Source organism: Psittacula echo (assembly GCF_963264785.1).
Source record: "Psittacula echo genome assembly, chromosome: 2".
Lineage (NCBI taxonomy): Eukaryota > Metazoa > Chordata > Aves > Psittaciformes > Psittacidae > Psittacula > Psittacula echo.
Genome location: NC_137737.1, coordinates 118414466 through 118442007, shown reverse-complemented (window position 1 = coordinate 118442007; position 27542 = coordinate 118414466). Strand labels below are relative to the sequence as shown.

At 34.3% G+C, this 27542-nt stretch overlaps 1 protein-coding gene across 1 annotated transcript in view; it reads right to left on the bottom strand.

The window, feature by feature from the left end:
- The window catches only part of SNTG1 (syntrophin gamma 1), a gene marked incomplete at its 5' end in the record, with an annotated part of 149827 nt that overhangs the window by 18830 nt on the left and 103455 nt on the right, over window positions 1–27542 (bottom strand). The window contains 4 exons of the mRNA XM_080609708.1: window positions 2747–2839; window positions 8736–8888; window positions 21201–21272; window positions 25705–25821. Coding sequence (XP_080465834.1) covers window positions 2747–2839; window positions 8736–8888; window positions 21201–21272; window positions 25705–25821 — 435 coding nt within the window. The remainder of the gene's footprint in view (window positions 1–2746; window positions 2840–8735; window positions 8889–21200; window positions 21273–25704; window positions 25822–27542) is intronic.

Below are 27542 nucleotides of genomic sequence, written 5' to 3'. Positions count from 1 at the left end.
TGTAAAATTTTGACTGCAATTTGTCATGCACTCTGGGAAAAAAAAATCTATTAACTTGAAATGTAAGAGGGGGAAACCAATTTAAATATTGATTCATTGCTTAAATATTGGAATAGCTGAACAGCTGGTAAAATCATTAGTTGCAGAACTTGGTTTCACTTCATTTTACTGGTGAATATTCACCATTGAAAATAGTTCAGTCAATTCAGTAGTGATTAAGAAAGAAAACTTAAAATACCATGAGCACTTTGTTATCTATAAAATAGAAACTTCCTGAAGATTTACTGAAGATTCCACTGCATCAAAATATAAGACACGACTTCTCAGGTATCCTCAGAAACTATTACTTGTGCTTTGTGTTCTGGGAAACGTGAGAATGTCGAGATTAAATAATTATAAAAAGTATCCAATTATATTCATTAGATCTGTCCTCCAAGTACTTGTCCAAGACCACCTTTGAATTCATTAGAAGATTTTGCATCTGCAGTGTTATTCTGTGAGAATTGAGAGATGGGCTGAATGAATTATCTGACGTTGAACTATGAAGTATATAAAAAATGGCTTTCAGTTAAGCTTTACCCAAAAAAGAGTGGTTGAATTTGGTATGAGTAGGGTCAAAATAATAGAAGTGAATGTGTGCAAGAAAGACATGGACCTGCTAGAGCAGGTCTATAGGAGGGCCATGAAGATGATCAGAGGGATGAGCGCTTCTCTTGTGAAGACAGGCTGAGAGGGTTGGGCTTGTTCAGCCTGGAGAAGACAAGACTCCAGGAATACTTTAATGCATACTTTCAACACTTAAAGAGGGCTTATAAGAAAGATGGAGAGAGACTTTTTACCAAGGCCTACAGTGACAGGGTAAGGGGTAATGTTTTTTAAACTAAAAGAGGGTAGGTTTAAATAGGACATCAGGAAGAATATTTTTATGACGAGTGTGGTAAGTTGCTGGAACAGGTTTCTCCAAGAAGTCGTAGATAGCCCATCATTGGAAGTGGAAATATAATAGTTTGCACTGAATTTTCAAATACTTATTTTAAAAATTCATACAACTTGTAAAAAATTAGATGTGGATTTTTTTCATGAACACTGTGATATTTTAAATAGAAGCTTTGTTTTTACACGGATTTTGTTAATTTGTGTGACTTTTGTACACTCTTAATGAACAAATGTATATCTAAATATTAATAGGATATATTTAAGTTAAGTTTTATTCATATTTTCCTTGTCCTGCAAAATTTTTTCCATTATTCTTTGTTTTCTCAGATCTTTCTTGGAAAAGAGATTTTACACTTCTGCTTCATATGAACTCCTTCATAAAGTGGAGAAATAATATTATTAGCTTACGTAACTGAAAATCTAGTTTATGTTTCAGTTCATGCGCATATAGCAATATTGTTGAAGAACACAACTAGCATAGACATAACCTAAACCGGCCACAACCTTAAAGAAGATATCTGAATAAATTTTTGGCTAAGAGAATCACAATCTTTACCTTTCTGTAAAATGATGGAGAGTAGGTAATGGTTTTTGTATTTAGGTACTCATCAAAATGTGGTAGACACACAGAAGAACCTGTTTTATAAGTAATATTATTCACCAAGATGTTCTTTTCATAATTTTTTCTACAAACAGAAAGGCACAATGACTTATTTGAATTTCAAATTTACTACACCTTGTGCAAACAAGCAGTAAAATGGAGAAGGAAAAATTAAAGGGTTCTGATTAATGGAGTAATGTGGTGGGAAAGGTTGACTTAAGGGAAAGGATAGGAGCATGTTCTGTAAAGAAAAGGGCATTTTCACCAATTGATGGTTGAAGAGAACTGGAACTTCGAAAAAATATTTCACCTTCACAGAAACACAGAATCACAGAATTGCAGACTGGTTGAGGCTAGAAAGATCCACCAGAGGTAGTCTAGACCAACCTCCTCCTTCTCAAGCAGGGTCACCTGAGCACATTACTCTGGATTGTGCTCAGATGGTTCTCAAATATCTCCAGGGAAAGAAACTCCAAAACCTCTCTCGGCAATCTATTCCAATGCTCAGTCAATGTTCTCCTATAACAGCAGTGTCAAGCAATAGCAATAAAGCTTGCTTACATCTTGGTACTTATTAGCAGTTAGTGCAAATGCAAACATACCTAGGCTCCCAATGATTTTACTGAGATTTGGACTTGCATTAATATAATCTAGAAATTGATGCTCTATTAGTCACTTGATACAGCAAACTATTTCATCAGTTGTACTGAATTTATTAAGACTAATGATAAAAGCATAAGTCATAGACACCATGGCTGATTGATGTTTTTACAGACACCTGAACAGAAATATGTAAAACATAAACTGAGAACTGCTATAATAACACACATTCCCACCCATGAAACAGAATACAGCTCACAGATCAGCTTGAAACCAGGATTATTTTCTCTGAAAACAAAGGATGCATCAGTGAAAGAAACCTAAAAATTAATCAGTCTGGGCTTTCAAGTGAAATGAAATAATAAAGACTTGATTCTTGTTTCCAATTGACAGCGGTATTGACTTTTCAATAAGAAGCATATAGCAGAATACAACTTCTCACATAATTTTAAAATCACCCCCATGTTTAAACTAAAACAAAGAGATTTGACAACAGATGATCTCTTGCAATAATAAAACCAAGTGCAATTTAAGGAAATACTACTTATCCCACAATATAAAAAAAATAACAAGGAATAATAATGTGATGGAAAAACGACAGAACTTTACCTTTGTGGCAGCATCAAAACAGACAAAGCCCATGCTAAAGTCAATGGTAAGTCCCATAAGATGACTTTCCAAAACACAGGCATATGTCTTGCACTGTAAAAGAAAAGTCAGAGAAGGTATTTACCACAGAATACACATCTTGAAATTCTTTCCAGGACCAGTTTTTCTGTTTCCTTATTCTAATGTTTACATAGATCAAAATTATTACCAGAAATAAATTATTTGTGTATAAATAAATTTATTGCTAATTTATTTCAAATCAAAGGATTTTATATCAGTGATTAAGTTTTCTAAGTATTGTAAAAAGAGTCTTTGCTTCCATTAGGAAAAAAAAAAAATCAGAATCAGAATAGCCTCTGTGGCTTATCAATGACAACAGGTAAAAGGGAAGTTTCATTATTTTTGAACTCTCTTATTTGTTTTGGTACCCAGTAACTTCCTCTAACATTAATATATGCCTTTCATCTTTTTAAGAAGAAATAAATGCATCTGTAAAATATCTCTTTGGTATGCTCTTTATTTTGTTTTTGTGTTCTGCTAAATATCACTGAAAAAGGCAGTATTTCACACAATGTAGCAACTAATGTAATAATATGAAATACCTTTTCTGTTTCAGCTAGTGGACCAAAATATGTCAAAGGTTCCTATGAGAAACTCAGAAATCCTGAAAGAATTTATTGTTGTCTGCTATGCATCTATTTTGTTCCATAACATCCATAACACTTCAATACATGCTGTGAGACATCTATAACTGTAATTTCCAGGATGACTATTACTGTGCTGACTTCAGGTATAAAATGACACACTTTTATTTTTTCACCACAAATTACATAAACAATAAAAACCATTTTTAAACCTGATGCAAATTCTTGTTTTATAGAAATGTTACCCTCCAGATTAAATGAAATGTAGTTACATTCTTCAAATGCTGCTGTGGACACTAAACACACTTCCATGATCTATAGTGTCAAAGAACCAAAATATAAATTGTAGACATGGGAACAAAGTAAGTTATTAAAATATCAGTGTTACAAAAGTACGTATTGCTATTTTTGGCATTTTGATAAGTAAGGATAAATCACATGCTTTTACTTATATATTCTTTAGGCGGGCTGTTTGAATTCTAAATGGTCTTTCCCAGAACACAAGCTGAAAGGCTCATTAATAGCTTCTAAGAATTGAAATAGACATTGTAATAAAGGAAAATGTAGCAGTTCATAGCTATATAGATTCTCTGGTTATTTTAAATTTGATGTTCTTATACTTCAGTATATATTTATTTTCTGGAACTGAAATATTTGTGTGAATTGCTTTGACTGATCAAAACAGGCCTCAACTACATTGATCAAAACAGGTCTCAACCATGCAAACAGTTAATCTTCATGCACACACCTTGGAGCTCTAGAATCTAGGTTTCAAACAGAGTGGTATCCATCACTGAAGCTGAAGGACACTTTCTGTTGGTTAGCACTAGGGCAGAAGTGCAGCATTATAACCCAGTCTGTTGGCAAAGCGTGTCCATTTGTAATTCAGAAGTGAAATCAATCCATGACATGTGCCTTACAAGATGATTTTGCATTATTGCAGAGTAACCATAAATCCTATGTTACTGTGTGATCCACTAAAGGTGTTCAAAAGCTGTAACTGTTCATCAGTAAATGAAAGGTTTCCTACTGCTGTTGCTGAGGTCAAATGGAGTGACTGGTCTGTTCCTGTAGCTTCCAAAACTGAAAGAACTTGGTGTACTTCACGACGTATAAAATCTTAATTCATAAAGAAGCACTTAGTCATTGTAACTATTAATAGATAAACCCTGCAAATTGCTAATTATTAATGATTCAGCTCTATGGTATTGCAGTCATATGGTATTTTTGTTTATATTAGCAGCAGCTATACAATAAAACTACTATGAATATGTAAACTGATTGTAAATCAGTGTTGTTAGAAAAGGAGAGGATTTTGCCTTTGGCAACACCTCATTAGTAAAAAAAAGTGTAAGAAATATATTTTCACAGTGACATTACTTAATGATTTCATGTATGCAAAAATCTTCAGGTTTTGCATGCAAAGCAAAAAATATACAGTTTTGTAGAATTATCCTACTAACTTCCTACAAGACGCAAACTATGTTTTTATTTATAGATCTCGAAAATACCTAAATAAGATATAAAGCTGTCACTGAAAATTAAAATTTGGCAAGGAGACAGTCTATCAGGTTTAAAATATGTATTGCCATCTTAAGTCATCTAACCTCTCACCTCTACACTGCAGGTCAGCTTACAATGTGCACTGCAGCACCATGCTGGGCTTCCACAGCTACCTCTGCCTAAGTACATCACCATGGCTGGGCTAATTAGCCTCACTGAGAAGTACAGATTTATGTGAAACAGGACGTATCAGTCTTGGTTCAATGCTGCACTTAAAAGCAACCTGCTTCCCAGACTGGAGAGTCTTTCGCCAAAAGGCAGTGCACAGTCTGTGGAGAAATATCTGGTTTAGCTCAATGTGGTTACCAGTAGGAAGAAACTCCACTGTAATGTGCAGACCACCGGTAGTAGCTGATTCTTTCTTTATTCTTTACTTACGTATAAGACCAGTCTATACCCTTTGACCATACACTCCATGATGTTCAAAATAACGCAGAGAAGCAAAACTGTGACAATAACAAAAAGATTTCTGGACAGCAAGATTTTAGTTTATTTGGGGAAGAATGTCCCTTGCTTTATGTATGTGCTGTGTGCACTTGCACGATTCTGGTCACAGGTCAGAGTAGGAATGTGAACTTTCAGACACTTGTTAACTGTTGAGATTTTTCTCATCTTTGTTTTCTTTAACTTGTCTTTCAATTCAGACATTTGGGAAAAAAAATACAGAAATTCTTCCCAGGAGACTTTAAAATTTCATATACATTTAACAAACACTTTAAATTATTAAAAGTGACTGTTAATAATATATACTGTGGATGTTTGGCTGCGGTTGCTGATTTCTCACAGAGGGTATGAAAACCTTATCAGAACTGAAGCATTCCCATCCCAAAAGAAGCAGAAGATCTTTCAGCACTGATTTCTTGTTCTTGCACAGAATACAGAATCTTAAATTGGGTTTATTAATAATGCAGTGGGTCAGGCGGGAGGCTGAAGGAAGCAATCCAAAGTTGTTCCTTAGATTCTAGTCCCTCAATGCACACAGTTTAAATTATGGAAAGAATCCTGTGTTTTAAACCCTGTGTGAAACTATCTCTGAAGATAAGGGAAACCATACTATGGGTCCAAGATTTAATTCAAAATTTCAAACTCAGATTCAACTTCAGCGGAGACGAACGTTGAAGTACTGTAATACAAAGCAGTTTACACAATAACCCTTATATTAGGGAACAAACAACCATAATGCAAACAAGCAGGAAAATTCATGATGGAAGAGGTGAAAATTTTTGCATAAAGTAGCAGGAACACAAAGTAAACCTGACAATCATATATAATTGTACATCATTATGCAAGCTAGAATAATCTCAAGTACTTCATACAACAGTGTTGTTAGACGGTAAGGAAAAAGGAACTCCATTCCAAATCCTTCTTTTCTTTTAATAAGTAATTCTGACAAAGGGTTAGCATCTCTTACTACTTTAAAATAAAGAGTGACTGTGAAACATCACAATGGCAGCAGTACAATATCATACCACATATTACTGCTGAATATCTTCAGCTTGACTGTCTCTCCTTTAATATATTTCTTTCTTAAAAAACAAAAAAAACCCCAAGCAAACCAACACCTGCCTAATTTTTGTTTTACATATAACTCTGGCAGAAACTATGAATTAGGCTTAAACAGAATTTATTACATATTTATAGTACTTTAAAAATACTTTAATTTGTGATGTATTCTTTAGAATTGCATCAGAATAGGGTCCTGATTAACCTCTTGTGGAGGTTAATGCCAATTTATACTCGTTGACTAACTCTGTTATTATTTCTATGATTATGGAATAGTACACAACACATTTGAATAATTTTAAATGCCAGTTTTAAACTGCAGTTGCATTTTCAAAATTATATGATTTCATAGTAAGAAAAACCTGCACACAGCTGGATCATCATTCAAGTGAAATATGAATAATCATATGAGTGCATATAACACAATTTTATTAAAAATGTACAGTTGATACTTTGATTTTGAACCTGTCACTTTTTCTCAAAGAGCAATGAAAGAACTTCTTGGAGATGAATTATACCACTCCTTAGTCAAAACAGATTTTACCTAAATCTGAAAATTGGTGAATGAAAGCAGTTTCGCATTGCTGAAAGAAAAATTAAAAGGCCAAGACCAGTTATATTGAAATTTAATATTCTATTTTTCTTCAAAATTGAGATATAGAGAGGCAATAAAATAAAGAAAAAAGCTGAAATAGTATATGTGAGTTCCACAATAATAGTCTATCATGAGAAGCCTGTTTGACCACCTTCACAAATTTGCTATGATCAATCAGTCTCAGGAAATCATTACTTTGAGTTCATAATTGCTACTCTGAACATCGGTTGAGTGAAAAGAAAGGTGGAAAGGTTAAGATTAATCTGAGGTTAAGATTATTAAGGAAATTTTTTTTGGAGACACAGGAGCAAGTTTGAATAAATGCAATTCTAAAACCTAAGAGAAAAATGTAAACTAGGAATGCTAAAGTATGAATCAATATTAAAGTAGAAGAAATACGAAGTGGCTTCTAGGCTAAAAGTTATTCAAGAAAATTGTCATATATTCTTTTACTGATGGCACAGTAGTGCTTCGACAAACTGTTACAGTCAGTTATACAAGAAAGACAAAGCACCTCAAATATTTAATAGCAGAGGACATATAGTTTTTATGCAGAAAATCTACACTTACATTTTCAGCACAACAGAGTTGAAAAGGTATGAATAGCTCCTGTAAAAGGCAGCAGAGTGCATAAATTTAAAGATAAAAGTTGAACCTGTTTCAATGTTCCTCCAGCAAAAGCATTATGCATTAAAACTGACAGCAACGCAATTTTGCAAAATGCATAATCATTAGTATATACTAATTCAGTCCATCTGCATGTGTTGGTTTATATGTCAGAAAAAGGCCAACACATAAGTATTTGTCTAAATAAAAAACTGTCAGTGCTTCCATTCCCAGGGGATATAGAAAATGCATGCAGGGAAACTGAGCATTAGCCAGTACTTGCACAGCTAATAAGCTAATACAACTTTTGTAGGTGTGTTTTCAACTAAAGCTATTGCAAGAAGATGTATTTTTTTGTGATTAGAATATCAATACAACAACTAGAATGAGCTGAATTCTAATTGTGGTGGATATTTTTTCCTTCTATTTTAAATAAAAAAAACCCAAACAAACCAAACATGACTTTTTGGTTATGTGAAAAAAAACCAGTGTTATCTTTAAACACCCTCATATATAACTTCGCTATAAAAATTCACTAGTAATCTGTACATGAATGTCATCTATCTCTGCTCTGTCATCTGGCAATTGAGTAAATACACAAGAAATGTAAGTTGTGTGAAAAAAGAATAATGTACCTGAGGTACAATTTTGTTCTTGCTTGTATCCAGTAAGTACTCTTATCCAGTGTACTCTCATTCATGATTATTACAAGGACAATTTCATTCCTGCAAGATTCTCTTGCATTATCCAATAACTAATAAAATAGCATGTTAGTATATAATATCTAAACAGCTGTTTATGTCCCTGATCTATAGATTGTTCTTCTTCTTCTGTGAACTTTAGTTAATAAATACATATCGCCTAGTCATAATAACTCAATAATTGTATTTGAGGTAATCTCTTCTGAATGCTAGATTGCAAGCTTTCTAGGAACACAAAAAGGGGTTTTAGGTAATTATGTACATAGAACAATTTGAGAGCTGCAGGAGGTCAGAGAATTCTTAAACTGCACCACCATTTCATACAGACCTATATGTTAAGGTACCAAAAGGTAATTACCAAGACAGTTTGCTCTCACCTGTATACGTTCAACTTCTAAAAAAGTTGCTGTTTGGAAGGCTTTTTCCCATAGTGTAAGGTCAGGCTCTAGTTCCACAGAAAAGTAAAGATCTTCTCCAGATTCAGACTGGACACTGAAGCAATGTTTCCGCCGGTCCAGTAAATCACTGTCCTGATGAAAACTTGAAGTTATATAATCTGGTATACATCAATTAATATTTTTAATTGCAAACATCTATGCCTGAAACCTAGCATTTTAAAATGGCATTTTTAATGATATAACACTGTAAAAAACTACTAAGAACTGAGGAACTGAAAATTAGGGGGTTGGTCTAAACATTGACAGTTCAATAAACAGGACACCTATATTCAGAGAGGTAAAGAACATGATAGAAGACCACCTTACATTGTTCAAGAGAGCTCTCTGGTGCAGAGAACCAGGAAATTATACTGGCCAAGAATGGCAATATTTAAGTAGGCAATAGTAGAGTAAGCACCATTTTTCTCTTTCTTTTCATTCAGTAGACATGTGACAGACCTGCTCAATAAAGTCAGTACAGAACGCATTCATAAATGTTCCTGTTTCAAAACTGCTTTACAGTTTCTAGAAGAATCATCTATGGAGGCAATACACCCTATCTCTGCAACCACGATGATGAAAAACAGTTGCTCAGATTTTAAGATGACCAGTCACTATGAAACAGTATCTTTCATTATTTCCATCAAGGCCTAAGCCTACTAGCCCTATAGCATGAAGTTATGGATCAAAAAAAATCAGAATGCACATAGGCTGTTAGATCTTAAAAAAGGCATTTCAAAAAAATTAATATTCTCGCAGATTTTTTTTTTTCCAAGTTTACAGAGGGTTCTGTAGTTTAAGTAGCTAGATGTAGCTAAAAAATAGCCTATGTCCTATGATAAATACTTTTGTTCTTTTTTTCCTCTCCATTCCTGCCTTTTCTCTAAAACTAAAATGTCAATTCTGCTCACAGTATTGACAGCATTCAAATAAAGAGGTCATAATGTATTTGTTGTTGTTAAAGGCACCTAAGCTCTAATGCCCACTCAGCCTCAAAGCGCATGGAGCAGTACCACTATGACAAATGTTTAATCTTGTTGTTTAACCTTGTGTAGCAACATAAAAAGTATAATCTAGTGCCTGGCTATACAAACCCCATCAGCAGGAACTGGATGAGTAAAAGTACTGACTCTCACTCCTTCAGCGAAGAAAAGCTACTATGTGTAGTGTAACAGCACTTCTTGTCTAACAGGTCTTAAGCAGGGTCTTAAACTCATTACATCTCCAGAGCTACACCTGAATGAATGGGCCTCTTGGTCCATAACTTAATGGACTATTCAGTGTGGAGGCTGTGTAAGGTACATAACTTTTCCAAGGAAAGTTTTACTTCTTCATGGCTACAACTTCAGAAGAAATTAAAAATACTTTTCACTCATCTTCATCTATTCTTGACAACAGTCAGTAGAGAGCAATTAATTATTACTAACACAAACTCTTAAACCTTATTTGAAACAAGACTACAGCACTATGTGGCGTCACAGGAATCGCTGCCATTAAAGCAACTGAAGTAATATCCCATTTTTAAATGGGAGGAAGTTTAGTGCAGTGCTTGATTCCAGAATCCATATTTCTTTAGCTGGGTGCAGTTAAGGTTTGATGTTCTTAAATTACATTGTCAGACCTTCCCATCCTTACAGGCTTTTTTTCCTATTGAGAAGAATATGCTGGGTATGAAAAAGGAATGAGTTCTTGTGTAGACTCTGAAAAATTAAATGTTAAAAATTTTAGTGAGATTGATCTCTGTTAAAATATACTTGAAAAATACAACAATCTCAGAAAATTTTTTTAAGTGATTAAATAAAAGCTTGTGCATTTTATCAACATAGCTAGCAATAACTGTATTAGATTTTACTAAGCATTACATCAAATCTAGAGAATGAAAAGAGAGAGAAGTGATAAGTGGGATCTACAATATTAATCCTTGGTTTTGCTATTTATGATAAATGAGAACATTGTTTTAGAAAAGATCTAATCAATACTAGGTAGCATTTCACTTCAGTGGTTTACATATAAATTTCTATAATATTTCATCTACTGCATCATATTGTGGCACACACATAATGTACTCATTTATTATTGGAATTTACATTTTGTGAAGTTCTTATTTGGAATGAAAACCAATTCATCAATTCTGCAGAAATAATAATTTTCCACAGAAAAATAATTATTTTTTTTTTTTTTTTTACTAGTTCCAATATATGTTCTAGTGATTTTGGTATCAATAACTATGGTTAAATCCACTGTAAGAAAGGTTCTGTCAAATATATTTAAATGTTGTACTTTAATTAAAAAAAAGAAGATGACATACACATGAGGTATTCCTTTCTTTCTTAGTGGTATTTCTTTCTACTTGCAAAAATAAATAGGTACAAGGTTCTGTTTGGTACTGCTTCTGCTCCTTTTATGTTTCTTTAGTTTATCATTTGTTCTCAGGCTTTTAAAAATTGAAATCTCTATTCCAAATTTATAGACCTAACCATGTTTCTACTTGTACATGGATAACTGCAGGAAACAATGCATAGGCAAAATTAAAGATAGCTATCTAAATGTTTTTGTGAAGGTAGGAATTTAAACCAAACTGTTTTCTTAGGAATCCAACTGAGAATTGTCCAAAAGTCTCTGCAAATTTAAGATAAACTTGTCAGGAGTCTCAAAACCAGGTATGGATTAAGCAGGAATCTTCATTAACTTTTAACACGTGATTATTTCATCTAAAATATAAAATGTCAGTCTAACCTTTTAAAAATCTGCTAAGACCCTCTATTTTTTATAATCACTTACTAGCCAATGATGAACATGAGCCAATTTCATGTTGATTTTTTAAGAACTCTTTCATACTTTAACGATTAGGTATACCATTTACCCCTGATGTTCTCACTATGAATTATTAAAGATTCTCTGAAGAGGAACAGTCACAAAACTTGTAGCATTATGCTAATTCCCTACTGGAAGTAGTCCTGCAGAAGGATAGGTTGTGAGGAAAGTCTTCGGCTTACACCCAGCTTCAGGGTAATCCAGCATCTCTGCTGACAGGATGGTATGACTCCTTCTTGCCTAATTAATAATGATGTCCATGTTAAGTGAGAGTAATAAATTTGTCTAAGGGAACAAAACATGGCTCATTAGGCAGATCTTTTCAAATTAAGGCAGAATGCTTCGTTATCACTAAGTGACATTGCCTTCTCTTCTGCAGAAATAATCTTTTCCCTTTTGAAAGACTGTCCTCTTCAGAAGCACTACTGCTCCTTTTTGATTACTTGTGTCTTTTCATTTCACATACAATGAATGCACTCATAATTTGGCTATTATTTAAAAGCACTAAGATGCAACTTTTACTATAGCTAGTGAGAGTTGAGTTGTACTACAAAGGTCTGTGCAATAGGAAACAAAGCTAAATCTACCAGTTTCATGATCATGGCATGACATTTACGCAGGATGTGCTCAAGAACTGTCTGGAAAATAGCTTACCTGCAAAGTTCTATGTAATATAAAGACTAATTTGGTGATGAAACTGTAAATATTAGTGACACTGGAGAGCAGTTTTTGACATGAACAACAATTCATTTAGGATGCTCAAAATCATCCTAATCAGAATTGCATTCCTAAATGGACAAAACAGATCTTGACTTTTGAGACAATTTTATTTCAGCTGTTAAAATGAGGTAAATATCCATGATTGTGATGTAAATTATAGCAATTTTTAATGATATACAGATAAGAAAACAAAACCTGTTTTCTTTTTTGACCAGACAGTCCTGCAAAAAGAAATCCTTCCTATCATAACTGAAGTTCAAACCTAGCACTTAAATTCTCTGAAGATAAAAAGCATTCTCCATTAGTTCAAGACTCCAATAACTCCAAGGCAGCTGTGAAAACTAACCACATCATGCCTTTACACTTGCTGGCATCAGTGCCTTGGTTATTTTACTGTTTGTGTATCCTTTCATTTACCAGCTCCATCTACATAAACATCCTTCTCCATAAGCATCCTTCTTTCTAAAGAATTCTAATGATCTACTTCTTTATCTGAAACTTTGGAAACATTTTTCTTTAGCATTGCCATTAGTTGCTATGGAGATGGTTCTAATAGGATTTACAGGCAGCAGGGAACAGATTGACTCCAAAGTGAAAAAAAGATACTGCTTCTCCAACACATCCTCATTAATCAAGTAATGAAGAAAAAATTACCCATGCAGGCATGCATGTGTTTGTAAATATTTCATCTTACGTAGATACTTCTCAATTTTGATGTTAAAAAACCACACAAAAAAAAAGTTGAAATTGCACGCATGTGTGTGTACATATATATATATCTGTGCACTTAAGTAAAAACAGAACGCCAATTAAGCTAAAACTGGACAGAATATTTTTCAATGTGCAAATTTTATGAAAATATGTTTTCTCAAGGGGAAAAAATAATTGCAATTACAGGTTAAAAGGATGAATTTCAGTTTAAATTCAATTTACATTAGAAAGATCTGTCTGACTGCTTGAGAGAAACAGAAATGTTCATTCTCTGTAATCTATGAGGTACAGGAGAAAGCTTGACTCACTTTCCTATTCTGTCTGAATAAGAAAATTAATCTGCTATTCTGCCTGACTAAAAGTTGATGCAGTATCAAAGAACTTCATCTGAATCAGAGCAGGAGTCTGAATGCAAGTTTCTCCTGAGCTAGTGCCATAGCCATACCTATTTCTTAATGGCCCCACTCAGAAATGTGTTTATTTTAATGCCAGAAGAGGAAAATTTTCATTATTTTCATAAAATAGACTAATCTTTTGGGAAAAGAAATTACTCTAATACCTTCCAGAGAAGTACTGGTAGGTATTTTCTGCTAAAGGACAAATCAGAGATTAATATAATTACAGAGATTAAAAAGTGTGTTCAACATCTGTCTGGACAGTGATTAAGGTTTTTGTACCTTTCCAAACTTTGAGGCATTATTTGGTGGAAATTAAGTTTACTCAGAAGACTAAACATAATGCTAACAGATAGTAATGGTAAAGAGTGATTCTATCCTTTCATTCTGAGCTCTTGCTTACAACTTTCTCAGATTTAAATACTGGCAGCTGGGTATTTTTCTATGTTATTTTCCTTCCTGAGAATATTTTTTTTAATTTTCACTATTTTTTTTTAATTTTGACTATAAAGTCGAAACAGCTGAATCAGTTATGTGAAATAAATTACGAAAAGGAATGAAATCATTTTGTCCACATTAAAAACAAGGAAGCAAACCAATAAGCAGAACCATCCCTGAAACTGCTTTATGGATGGGAGTAAACTTTTGCTGCCATTGAAAAAAAAAATACAAGTTAAGCCCTACTAAAGAATTTAGATGTTCTTGGCAAAATTTGGCTGATACCATTTTGAACTTTTCATGCTGAACATGCTCCATTCCCATTCTGTAAGAGAAGAACCTTACCTAACTACTTTTCCCAGCTGTTAGGGCATGTTATGCTACTAGCCATGGGAAATGAGAACAGGATACGCTAGAGGCTAGCTACCTCTTCAAGAAAAAAAAAAGAGGATCTGACTCAAAACCATAAGTTAGCAGACAAATTATGTGGAAGAAAAGTTCTTGTAATTCTCACATGGTGAATTTTTTGTGGGGTTTTCTTTTCATCTTTAGATGCGTTTGCTTTAAAGGTAGGAAAAGGGCTTTTAAAGGTCATCTTCATGGAGGACACATATTGGAAGGATAAGAATTAATTCTGATAAAGTCTGTAAAATTACTCACCAAATTGATTATTCATAATAACAAAAGCACTACTTACATGACTGCATACTGTTTGGTTTGGTTTGGTTTTTTTATTTTTTCTTTCAACAGAATTCCTTACTCAAAGAGCTTGTCAATACATTATGGCAGGCTGAGAACAGATTAGGGTAGCAAAGTGAAGGCATTTGTGTTGGATATCAATATGTCAGCAAATTTGTATCAGTAAATGTGTAAAAAATTACACTTTACATGTACTTGGTGATAGTGCTCTGAAAAAAAATTCAAAAGTGCCTATAGAAAAAAAGATCCTATCATGAAACAGCAAGATAAAAAATTGTTAGGAAATTAATATTTCTGTATTCAGTGTTGGTCTGACTGTTGAGAGTAAGTAATATAGACCTCCACTGTGAAGAGAATACACCAATGTGAATTTTGAACAGTTGTTTCTGAGTTTATTTCATCTAAGGAATGGGACACAGATCCGATGAAAAAAATATGTGATCATTGTTACATGAAAGCCTATAGTCTTAAATTCTTTATGCAATGAAACTGCAACATCTTATGCTAGGTTTAATTATTGCAATTAAATTTATAGCAGAAAAATAGTCAGAAAGACAGGAAAAAAACTCAAATAATTAGTGAATGTGACCAAAAAATAAGAGCAAGTTGATAAATTAGAGAAAAATGCTACACAAAAATCCACCCAAATTGATGTATCAATACATACTAGTGGGTAAAATAGAGAAATATGGCATCAGTCCAATCTTGAGAAATGCTCTGATTAGACTAAGTCAATGAATGAAAACCTCAAACTTTGGATAAATATTTAACATGGGGAATGTAAGAAATATACTTGTCCTTCCCAAGTACCCTCATTCAGTGTTTTTACTTCACACCTTATTTCTGTTCCTTTTCATCATGCCTTATGTTAAAAGTTGAATTTGGCTTTGCCTTTCAATGATGTCGCAACACCACTGTCAGTTTCAGAACTAAACAAGCAGGCAATTTCTTAGAAGAAGGAAAATCTGATGCCCTTAACCAACAGAGACTGCAGGAATCATTTAAACATATATTTTTTGTATCTGTTGTTCTTTTTATTTTCCTCTTTGTGTTTTTCTTCTTATTACTTCCAGGAAGCAGGATCAGACTCTTATATTGGCAGCCCCCAGTCCAGACTTGTTTTTACCTGAAAGGTGATAGTATTATAACCTAATTGTATTAAAAAAAAAAAAAAAAAAAAAAAAAAAAAAAAAAGTCCAAAAAGAGAGGTTTTTTGTTTGTCTGTTTTGAAATAAAAAAGAAACACCTCTAAAGTTAAAGGGAAACAAGAAAAGCCTTGCTTAATAACTTTACATTTCAAATATTGTTTTTCCTTCCTTTTCTGAATCAAATAAAAAGTTAACGATCGTTTATACAGTTGCAGATGGCATGTATCTAGTAACACTGCCTTTTTGTCTTCAAAAAAGACTCTTGCATGCTGCTACACAGTTGCAGGAACGTAACACCTTTAACATACAGAATGCATTACATTTATCCAAATTAACACACCACAGATTACGGATTGTATTACTGTGTACATGCTGAAGAGAAATGAAATGATATTACATACAGAATCACAGATAATATGAATGATTAGGCTGGAGGTGTGGTCATCTATTGATTATCTCTATGCAAGGCAGCTACACACAGCTTATAAAGATCCAGAGATGGAAATTCAATGGCGTCATCAGGAGCTCTATTTTAGTACTGAATTACACTAGTATCCGAGAAGTTTTTCTTTATTGTGTAACTGAAGTCAACTTAATGATGGTCTTAATGCCACTGGACATGGAGATAATTTAGGACTTTTACTATTTTTTTATAAAACAAATATAAATCTACTTAGAGTGGGAGCAGATCCTCTTTGCTTTGGAAACAAAACATTCTTAAATTTAGAACAGGAGAGAAATCAAACTGCTGCTTAGAACTGAACATAGAACTTAGCACTTTTCCCAAGAACTGGCACATAGCTAAATACTGGTTGAAAATCTAATTTTACCTGGATGCAGCATTAACCTATTCAAAAAAGGGATTCATTACTTATGCCTCCTAAGCAGTTTCGAGCACGTGTGAAGTACTTAAGTGGAATCACATCAAGATGCAAGTCTCAGCCATTGAGCAAACTATATTAATAATAGACCTCAAAATATGTTCTATACCTTCACTTTATATGTTTATGTGTCTGTTGGCATTAATTTTAAAATTTATCTGAATAGATAAACATTTTCAGAAGTTTCCCATGCTTTATATATCATTCTTTTCCCATACTTTGACTTACTGGTAACAGACAACAAAATTATAGGAAATCAAACAGGAAAATTAACATTACTGTGTTTGGGGATTTTACAGACACTAATAGCTAAATAAGGAAGGAAACACAAGTCTCCTGAGACACCAAGTTTGTCCTGATTAATGTAGTAAGAAAATTGTAGCTGACTGATGCAAATGATACCAGCTATAAACATCAATGATTCCCCATCCTGACATATTGCTAGCATAGACTTCCTTTCACAGTTACCTTCACATTTAATTTCAGACATGATCTAATACCTGAATATGTTTCCTGGTTTAGGCTGAATGAAGTGTGCTCTTTATTGTAAATCTCCAAATATTTTGCATGACACATGAAAGATAGAGGACAGGTGACTGAAAAACAGAAAGCATTTTCTCACAATTAAAAGGAGATGCTTGGATGAAGCTGAAAAAAACTTCATAACTCAAGCAAACAAAGCAAACTTGCTTGCAGAGAAGTGTAATATTTTATATTATTCTTCATAATTTACCCGAAAAATCTAACAAATATTTTTCTAACCCCCACGTGGAAAAATTGCTTAACTATCTGTTTACCAATTTATCAAAGATACTTACATCTTGTTAAATTATACACTTATGCATGCATGCAGATGCACACACACTCAAAATACACACATTAAAACTGCATATCGAAAATATAAGAGGTACCAAAAAGACATATGCAGGACAAGGTCATCTGCCCATTTCTGAAGCTGGTGATTTAAGTAACTGCTTTTTTGGAGTGTTGAAGATTTGAACAATCTTAACACTGGAATTAGTTGGCTCTTAATGAGGCTTTTCCCCTCGAAGTAGAGGATAGGTTGAAACAAGCTCCTTCGAGAATGAATTAAAAATATTTATTCATAGTAAATTCTACCACCAATTCTGTTAAAATTACTCATAGATGCATGTTAACATCAGAAGTGGTATTGTTACAGTATCTTGCCTGAAAAATTGCTTAACATGGATCACAAATTTTCATCCACATGCTAGTGTCACTGTCCCACTATCATCAATTTGAATAAAACTAGTGGTAAAAAATGAAAGCGGTTTAAAAGCTATCAACGTCTCTTACCAGTACCTTCCGCTGATTAATCATCAGAGCTTGTACAATTTCCAACTTCTTCCCAATTTGAACTTGCCAGACTGATTTCTACTTCCTCTTTCTTTCTACCAGTTTCTTTTTTAAGTTAAATAATTCTTCAGTATCTTGTATTTTCTCTCTGTTAAGGTACTTCTACCCCACAATCAACAGACCTATTGAATTTTTAATGAATTACTTTGTATGCTTATCAGTTTATGCATTTATCCTCCCCAGGCCTTATGTTATTTGCATCTCCATATATGTCCTTTTACATCAAACACAGTCCACTGCTGTTTGCCATGACTTCACAATGAATAATTTAATCCTATATAATTAAAATGTGATTTTTGTACTCAGCCTGCTTTACTTACTTTGCATGTCAAAAATATTATTCCACCACAAAAATCATGACAATGAAGTGCTTTATACTTACAAATACATATTTTTACACTGTGCTATTTTAAAAACTTTTCTACAGAACCTTTCTTTATAAGCCACTTTTGTTTTGGTAATGTATGAATATAGGTGTCAGGGTTTGGGTGTTTTTAATTTGTTTTCACTATCTAAAATAGTAAATATTGGATTAGTGGTAACTAATACCTGCAAACAGGCACTTCTGTCTTCCTGGATTTATCTCTGCCCAATGACATGTGATTTTTGTTTTTGGAGCAGAAACACAAAATAATTTTATCTTCTCGATTTTCCTGAAAACAATGACATGAACTCTGTCTCTGCCATGGAAGAACAGGAAGTGCAGGAGAGGGAACACTCTGTGGTAAAAGAGCCAAGGTTTCTTTTCTTCATTTTTTCATAATGTTTCCTGATCTATCATGCTATCTATCAATCTCTGAGAATATAATTGCTTTAAACTCTGTTAGCCTACCCTTTTGCCATTCAACTCTTTCTCTAAGGAAAACAGATTTACAGTGAAAGTACCATCTGAGGTACTATAGAAGGAAAGAAGTTTGAAGATGATCACAAGGCACTAGTGTAACTTTTTCTAAGTGAAGTTGCCTCTGCTGCAGTAGTATCTATAGGGTTTGTGTCTGGAAACACACTGTTAAAATTGAGACATTTATGATGCTGGAATAAAAGCTGAACAAAACCTTGAGTCTCTATAGTGGTTCAGTGTAGTAGTAGTAATGGGAAGCTGGTTTTTTTGGGTTTACTTCCTTTTATATCTATTGAAACCAAGGTTAAGTCCTATAGTACCTGCTGTACAAAACTAGAATATGGTAAAGATTAATACTCCAGTATCAGAAGCTGTAACATGATTGCAATCGTTTTTCTACTTCCATTTTTTATTATTTACAGGTTTTAGTCAGCTATAGAACCTGTCTGAAACATTTGAACACTTTATAAGCTTGACCATGTTTACAGAAATAAAGGAATAATAGAATATGAATAATGCAACAAAGAAACTCAGAAATTATATTCCTTTACCACTTAAACAGGAATTGCCTCTCTGCTGGGACATCCTCTTTAAACACAGAATGAGAATGAAGGGTCTACACCTCTTCCCAGACACGTTGGAGAGACGGATGATAAGAAAAAAACATCTTTGTACCCCTTTCTGTGCTTCCACACAGCAGTGCTAAGAAGGCATTTGTTCAGGTTTTACTGCTTTTTGGACTTATTCCTTGGCTGCAACTTACTTTTGCTACACAGCTGAAAAGAGAAAAAAATCCCTGCATTGGTATACAAAAATAGCGGATAAAGGAGGGGGCGAAGAGAAAAGTAAGTGAAAATGAGTGAATGAGAAGAGTATCAATGAAGGAAGATGGCAGAAGAAATGAAAAGAAGCACATTTAAATTAGAGAAAACCATATGGCAATGAGTCACAGGGAACAGCTGTCTTGGCTCCAACAGGCTTACTTCTCAGAGAAGAGGTAGCTTGGTGCTTACAGAGGTTACCACAAAGAAAAAAAAAAGCATGTCACAAGTGAGATTTTTCATCTCTTTCAAAGCCTGACCATGCTCTAAGAGTGTTGTTCATATTATACCCTCAGTGAAATGTCTTCAATATTTTCCTGTTTATTCTCTCCCTACATGACCACTACTAAAGAGTCAATGTTTGCACACACTTGGGAGTTAAACGACATAACACAGCACTGGGACGTGTTGCATTTAGGACGTTCTCCTTGACGAAGACCTCACAGTCAACACAGCAGTAAAAGAAATCCTTTCATTTATCTGTTCCAGACTGCTAGCAGAGAGGTTTTTTGGGTTTTTTTGTTTGTTTGTTTTTTTTTTAGACCATAAATTTGGTTTCTTATTTTTGATGTCTCTGATATAAAAGGTTTCTGAATGTTATTGAGATGTTTCATCTGTAATCTGCCTCCCTAAGGAAAGTACAGTACATGTGTGCGACCTACAGAAACGAAGAATGTACAATATATGTCAGGATAAGTCCTTCCCAATAGGAAATACTTCTTTAAAATACGATTTTTCATACTTTCTTTTTTCTCTGCCTAGATGAAAGTCCCAAAAAGACTGAATTACCTTTTACATTATTTTGACCTCCAAAACCCAAACCCGACATACACAAGAAAGCACTTCAGATGAATGGAAAGAGACATTGTTTTCATTTCTTTTTCATTTCCTTTTCTTCTCCTTAAGTTTTAGATTAAGAAATGCTGAGCATCTGGAAAACTGGTTTTCATTTAAGACAGAGAAAAAACTATATATATTAATCCTGAATGGACTCAGAATTAAAAATTAAATATAATGTGCAATAATTACCCTATTCAATTTGCTACTCATAGCTTCAACTTTCTAAACGTATTTTATTATCTCTTCCCATTTATTAAAGTTAAGGCTGAAGAAAATGGAAAAATAAAAGAAAGGCTGAAGAAAATGCAAAAAATATAAAAACTTTCATAATGGTACCACATACTCCAAAAACTGCTCTCAGTCCTAGTGAAATTTAAAAACAATGAAATAGATCCCTACTTCTTTAGCTTCTCACTTAGAAAATGAAACCAGTAAACGATACTGGTTAAATGTGACATTAAACTAAAGCTATAAAACACATACAGCATTGTGGAGAAATAAAATAGTTTACTAGCCAAAATCAGTTTATTTCGAATTTTGCCATGCCTTCGCATTTGTCTCTGTATGTACTGACACCAGACCTCTGATACTGACTTCAAAAGGAAAAGATGGATCTCTTTTTGTAAGGTGGTCAGATGCAGTTTCCAGATGCAGTGTTATACTCTGGATTTTCAACTGGTCTGACAAAGTGATAATTTACTTTATACTTTCACAACATACCTTGAGAATTTTGCACATTATCTCATAAACTGAAAACGTTTTCTCAGCTCGTGTCCAATCCCAGGTTGTGACCTTGGAAAAAACACAACAACAACAAAAAAAAAAAAAAAAAAAAAAAAAAAAGGAAAGTATTTTTGCTTACTTTAAGAATTAATTAAAAAAAAACCCAAAACTGTCCCTAAACCATTTACATTCAGTATAATGTACACCGAAAGATCAAGCATTGCCTCAGGGCAATAACTACTGGGGACCAGATTTTTCCATCCAGGCAGCACTTACGAGTCGTCCTATCTGTCTCCTTGTGCTTCTGTCTCTCCAGTGTCTTTGCATGCAGGCTGCTCTATGCTGAATGATGAAGCTCCCCCTGGGAACTGGTGTGGATTGCATTGAGAACCTGAGAAGACCCAGAGCTTGAATTCCTCTCATAAAGCCTTGACTATAAGAAGGCATATTTTCACCAGTTCCCTCCTTGTAACTGCATGCAACAGTTTGCTTCGTCACCTATATTTTTTGCAAGTCCATAAACCAAAGTTTCCAGCCTTGAAATGTCCATGACACTTACCCCACATGCTTTGAAATCCAGGGAGAAAAATTAATAAAAAACAAGAGGCAAATATACTTTTCCCTTTTTTAACCTGAGACCTAAATTTTAACAAACTAAGATTTGAGGAATAGTCAATTTCTCCTTTGTCTTATGATTTGACAATTGGTTTTATCAGTATTAATTTTAAGCAACTATTTTACACCAAAAAAAATTGCATAAAGAGTCTGATACAAGCAAGAGTAAAGGTTAAGATTTAAATAAGACAGAAAGGGATGGATGAATTTATTCAGTAAGGGAAGAGTCAAGCTGATATCACAGCAATCTATAAATAACTTTTCAAGGAAACTCTGAGAATGAAAGGGGAGAATTATTCACAATCTCAAAACACACAAGAACACACAAAACAGAATGCAAATTGAGGCTACATATGAAAGAAATAAAATCTCAATAGAAATTTTGGATAGTGGCCCAGCTCCAAAGGAAGACAGTTATATCAACTGTTGATAACAACTGTTAAGCAGGATGAAGAGGCCATTAAAGTCAGAAGTTTATTTGGTTTTCAAGATCCAAAAATATAAAGTTCTTTGAAAAAGATGTATGAGACCAACTTATCTTTTAGAAAACAATAGACTAATTAAGAGTTTAAGAAGCACTTGGGAGATGTTATGAATAACATATAAAACACTTTTATCAAGGAAGGAAAGGAAGGAAGGAAAGGTAGCAAGGAAGGAAAGGTAGGAAGGAAGGAAAGGTAGAAAGGAAGGAAAGGAAGGAAAGGTAGGAAGGAAGGAAAGGAAGGAAAGGTAGGAAGGAAGGAAAGGTAGAAAGGAAGGAAAGGAAGGAAAGGAAGGAAAGGAGGAAGGGAAGGAAGGGAGGGAAAGGAGGGAAGGGAAGGAAGGAAGGGAAGGAAGGAAGGAAGGAAGGAAGGAAGGAAGGAAGGAAGGAAGGAAGGAAGGAAGGAAGGAAGGAAGGAAGGAAGGAAGGAAGGAAGGAAGGAAGGAAGGAAGGAAGGAAAGAAGGAAGGAAGGAAGGAGGGAAGGAAAGGAAGGGAGGAAAGGAGGGAGGGAGGGAGGTCTGCTCTTTATGCTGTGGACAAAAAAAAATGAATTTCTCACCACGGACAGAGAAATGAGGAGAGGAGTCTTGCTACAGCTCCACTGAGCCCAAAACACCAGCCACAGAAGCTGAAGTCATATTACCCCCTTAGGAAAAGCTGTTACTACTGCTTCTGAAGCGCATTCGGAGCTATGTTCAAAAGCTTACTGTAGGTTCCAGCCTTTGGGGAAAAATATCAGAGTTCTCCCTTCTCTGCATGTTTTCTACTTCTGTTTGTACTTATAAAAGGACTTCTTTTCAGGTGAAAAAAAAAAACAAAATCCTTTTTCTATATAAAGGCATGTGCAGAGCAAAAGCAACTGTAGAATTAAGAAACTCATAGAAATTGCTTGCCCTGTTAATTTTTAATATTTTACTTAAAAGCTTGAGTAGCAAAAGGTGTTGGCAGCTCTTTGTCAATTAAAGCTCATTCTCTGTGAGATTTCCGACTATGAAGTGTAAGAAAGTGAAACCCACCAGACTTGATTCACTTAATAATTCTAAAGGAGAAAATGTACTAGGAAATAACAGAAAAAGAAGAAAAAAAAAAAGCTTTGTCTAAAGCTTTCAAAATGCAAATAAAACACATTAGAATTGCTCATTTATCTGAGCATGGAAAGTAGAAGTACTAATGATCAAACAGATAAAAAAAACGGGGCAGAAGAATGCTGATGATACACACTGTTTAAAATGTGCTTCCCTAATGTGTTAGACTTTGGCAAAGACTAGAGAAACACTAATTTTATTTTCTGGTCCAACAGTTGGTAGCACGTCTGTGTTCAGAAAACAACTAAATCCAAGGAATTTATACTGCAAGTATACTTAAAACTGTTTTTCTTTTTATAACTACACTTTATGCATCTCACACAAAAAAAAAAAAAAGCTCTGAAACTGTGGCATCGTGTGTTCTTAATCTTTTGTAATCCCTGGAAGAGATTAATATATATACCTGCAGAATAATGAACATAACTGCATGTGTTTAAGTGTGCATACAAAAACCAGGATTTTGTAAGTCCTTTTGAAAGGCTTACTGCAGTCTGATAAAAACATACTCTTGCTGGGCATGTAAGTATGCAATTATTATATACATTAGATGTTTTTAAGGTAGGTCAATAGGAACTCTTCCTCTTTTTGCCCTTTAAAAAGCATGTTTGTCATTTTGCTCCCCTCCTACTCCCTGCAGAGAATATATTTTTCTCTATGCTTGAGCTGTCTATTTTGAAATAAGAACCAGAATCTGGCAAAACAAAATCATGTCGAGGTTGCAGCTCAACTGAAACAAGACCTATAAAGACTTCAAGGATCAGTGGCTTGTCTCATACAACAGCAGCTTGCCAAAATTGTCCTGACTCACATCACCATGGTTCACAGCCCTAATATGAACATGTTCCTCCAACATCCTTTAATCATGACCTATTATTCATTTACCCACCAGCAGTATATTATTCCTAGAAACTTATGATTGAATCCTCAGTAAAGAGGCTTGTAGTTCCTTTCATAGTGCCAACAAACGAGTCTTCCTCTTTAGCATTGAACCAGAGGTCTCAGCATTGTTTCTGCTTCTATCCAGTGTCTAGAATGGAGGTGGCTTTATTTAAAATGGGCAGCAAATGCTCAGGTAGGTCTGCCAAAGCCAGGACAGTTGCTTTCGAATTAAGGTGCTTGGCAGCATAATCTGACATTTTAAACCAATTCTGAATAATATCCACCAACAAAAGCCCCCATTACTAGCCATGCGAGAGCCAAACTCCAGTGAACCACTAGTGAACTAGTGTACCAACATTGAACACATGAAGTTTTCAGTTCATACTTCCATCTCTTTTGTCTTTCACAGGTTTTTAAACACTGTGCTAAACAAACATGAATAGTGACTGATGAACGATGCACAGACTTGCAAACTGGCTTTGAACTACCTCAGGAACAAGTTCCCTAGAAAGGTGGTAGATGCCCCCATCCCCGGAGACAGTCAACGTCAGGTTCAACGGGGCTATGGGCAACCTGCTCTACTTGAAGATGCCCCTTCTCATTACAATTGAGGTTGGACTAGATGACCTTTAAAGGTCCCTTCCAAGCCAAACTATGCGATGTTTCTGATTCAGGCAGGAAGGGGTACAGCCTGGATCTGGCAACACAGGGTTTAGCAGCAGTCAGAAAGGTCACCCAACAAACAAAACGAATCCACATAACTCCCTGTTGCTGGTATGGTACTGCTACTGGCTCCTTCCCTACTTGTTTACAAGTTAGCTAGAGGGTTCCTCTGTTTACTGCGGTTTAGATGTACCATAAACAGTGAAAGTAGATGCTGAGTATAAGACAAAATATAAGGCAAAATTTTGTCCAGTGTTGCCAGTCAGGTTCCAATTAATATATTTAATCTAAACAATTTCATTTGCTTCCCTACCTTCTTTTTGGTGCTTCCAAGCAGCATAAAAGTAACATTCCAGATGAAATCTGAATATAGACATATTGTCACTTCCACAGATGCGAAAAGCTTTGATATTTCCCCAAATCTCAGAAGTTTGACTAGAATGATAGTTCAATTTAAATCTAACCATCTTACCTCAGGATTGTTCTGCCTGCCAAAGGAAAATGAAATGCTCCTTTTTAGCACAAGTAGATATCTGTTATATTTTTCTAAGTGCTTAAGTAAGTGGGGGAAAACAAATTCTTGCTAGATGCCCAATCATCTGATAAACAGCTGTTTTCTGTCACTTCTATACCATATACCCTGGAACTTTTCAGTGCTGTAAGTTGTAATCCTGTTAGCTCAATGAGTGGTTTTCATTGTGAAAGCCTTGCACATATTACACAAAGTTATTTTACTTAATAAAATTTATTCCCACTAAGCATGAGAAATATACTTACTGGAGGTGCTATAAACTTATACAGGGAAGATCCCCTCAGTGCTAGAAACTTTGGTGTGTACATTCGATCCTGAAGGGAGTCTTGTTCCCGTTCTTCTGTCCAGCCCATGTAGACTATCTGACAGAAAAATCAATAGTGTTGACAAATGTCTCAGACATTTTCTTCAAATGAATTGCAAATATTCCACAAAAATAAGCTGATGTCTGTCAAATTTTACATAGCTACTAACCTAGAACCACTGACAAAATATGGTGTACTGGCAGTTTGCTTACAATCACGTACTTGTATAAAGGATGCCTGTTATGACAATCCAAAACCACCAGAACAAATATTTATTGTATAAGCAACAATAAAAAAGCTAAACCACATACTCAGGGGATGTTAAAGGTCTCTTACATTATTAAAAGCTCCCTGAAGTAATTCTGCATATTTGCTGCCAGATTATGTCAGAGGAATTTAATGCAAGTGAAGTGTAAGGAACCACTAGGCAGGAATATAAAATTAAGTAGCTGTTGTTAAATTGCAGTGTAGACGCAGTCTCCACATACAAATTCACAATTATGCATTAAACAATGTGACCTGACAAATTGTATTTCCAAAAAATGACAAGCTTTATTTTTTCCCTTCTGAAAAACCCCTGTGTAGGCATTTTGAACCTCCTTGCTTAGAAATAGCAAATTAAGACTGTTTCCAGACACTATTTTGAACAGACTTCATCTACAGCTAAGAAATAACCAGAATGCTGTTGACTTATCCCACTATTTGAAGATCATCTGACAGAGATGCATGAACTAGAACTTACTCAAACCCATTTAAGGATTGAATTCCCTACCTATCCATCTATTAAGTTGGAGTAATCTAAAATCAAATCCTTAAAGAGAAACAGTATGAGTCACCACTAAGCCAAATTCTGGAGAACATCTGAACAGGGAGTAGACACATCATGCAACTTCTGATTTATAATCATGCCATTAGTAATAAAATAAAAATTCCAGTCTGCAATGGTACACAATTTATGGAAAATAAATCAGCCCATATTTCATGCAGTGCTGCTAATGGAATAAATTTATTTTTAAATCTCTTTGTGAAACTGATGTTTAAATTAACTAGGCATAGGGCATTCTCTGTCTCTAAAAGTCAGTAATGAACATATAAGGAAAGAAGTTTTGGAAAAAATAACTACAATCATATTAACAGTCAATGAGTTAGTAAGTTGGTATAAATGTTATAACGGCACCTAAATGGTATAAATGTTATAATGGTACCTAAATGGTATAAATGTACCTAAAATGAATGTTTGTACTGCATGTTTTAGCCTTTGAGATTTTGTATGCTACATGCTTTCTAAAAAGTGCTTTACACAAGTTTATTTCACTACTGTAAGGAAAAGGATTTTCATCAACAGGTTTTCATGGAAGAAAGTTTTTGTTTGTTTGTTTGTTTTGTTTGGTTTTTTTGTGTGTGTGTGTTTTTTTTCTTTTTTTTTTTTTTTTTTTTTCTGTTAGGTCTATTGTAACGCACATTGTAACAATTCTAACAATTAATGCCTTTTTCAAATCCCCATGTATGAACTTCTACACTCCATCACAGTTTATGAGATATTTTATGGTCTATAAACAGAGACAGGGAGAAGGTTCATTCATCTAACACTTACACAGAAACCTCAACGTTTAATTATTTTGCCAAAAGCAAATACGAACACTTTAATATAGTCTCAGGTCTAATTAATAACAAGTGTTTAAATATCTGCTTGTTTGGTGATTAAACAAGTGTATAAGACTCAGAAAGACAGATCCGTACAATACTCAAGAATCAAGCAGAGTACTCAACAGTATATT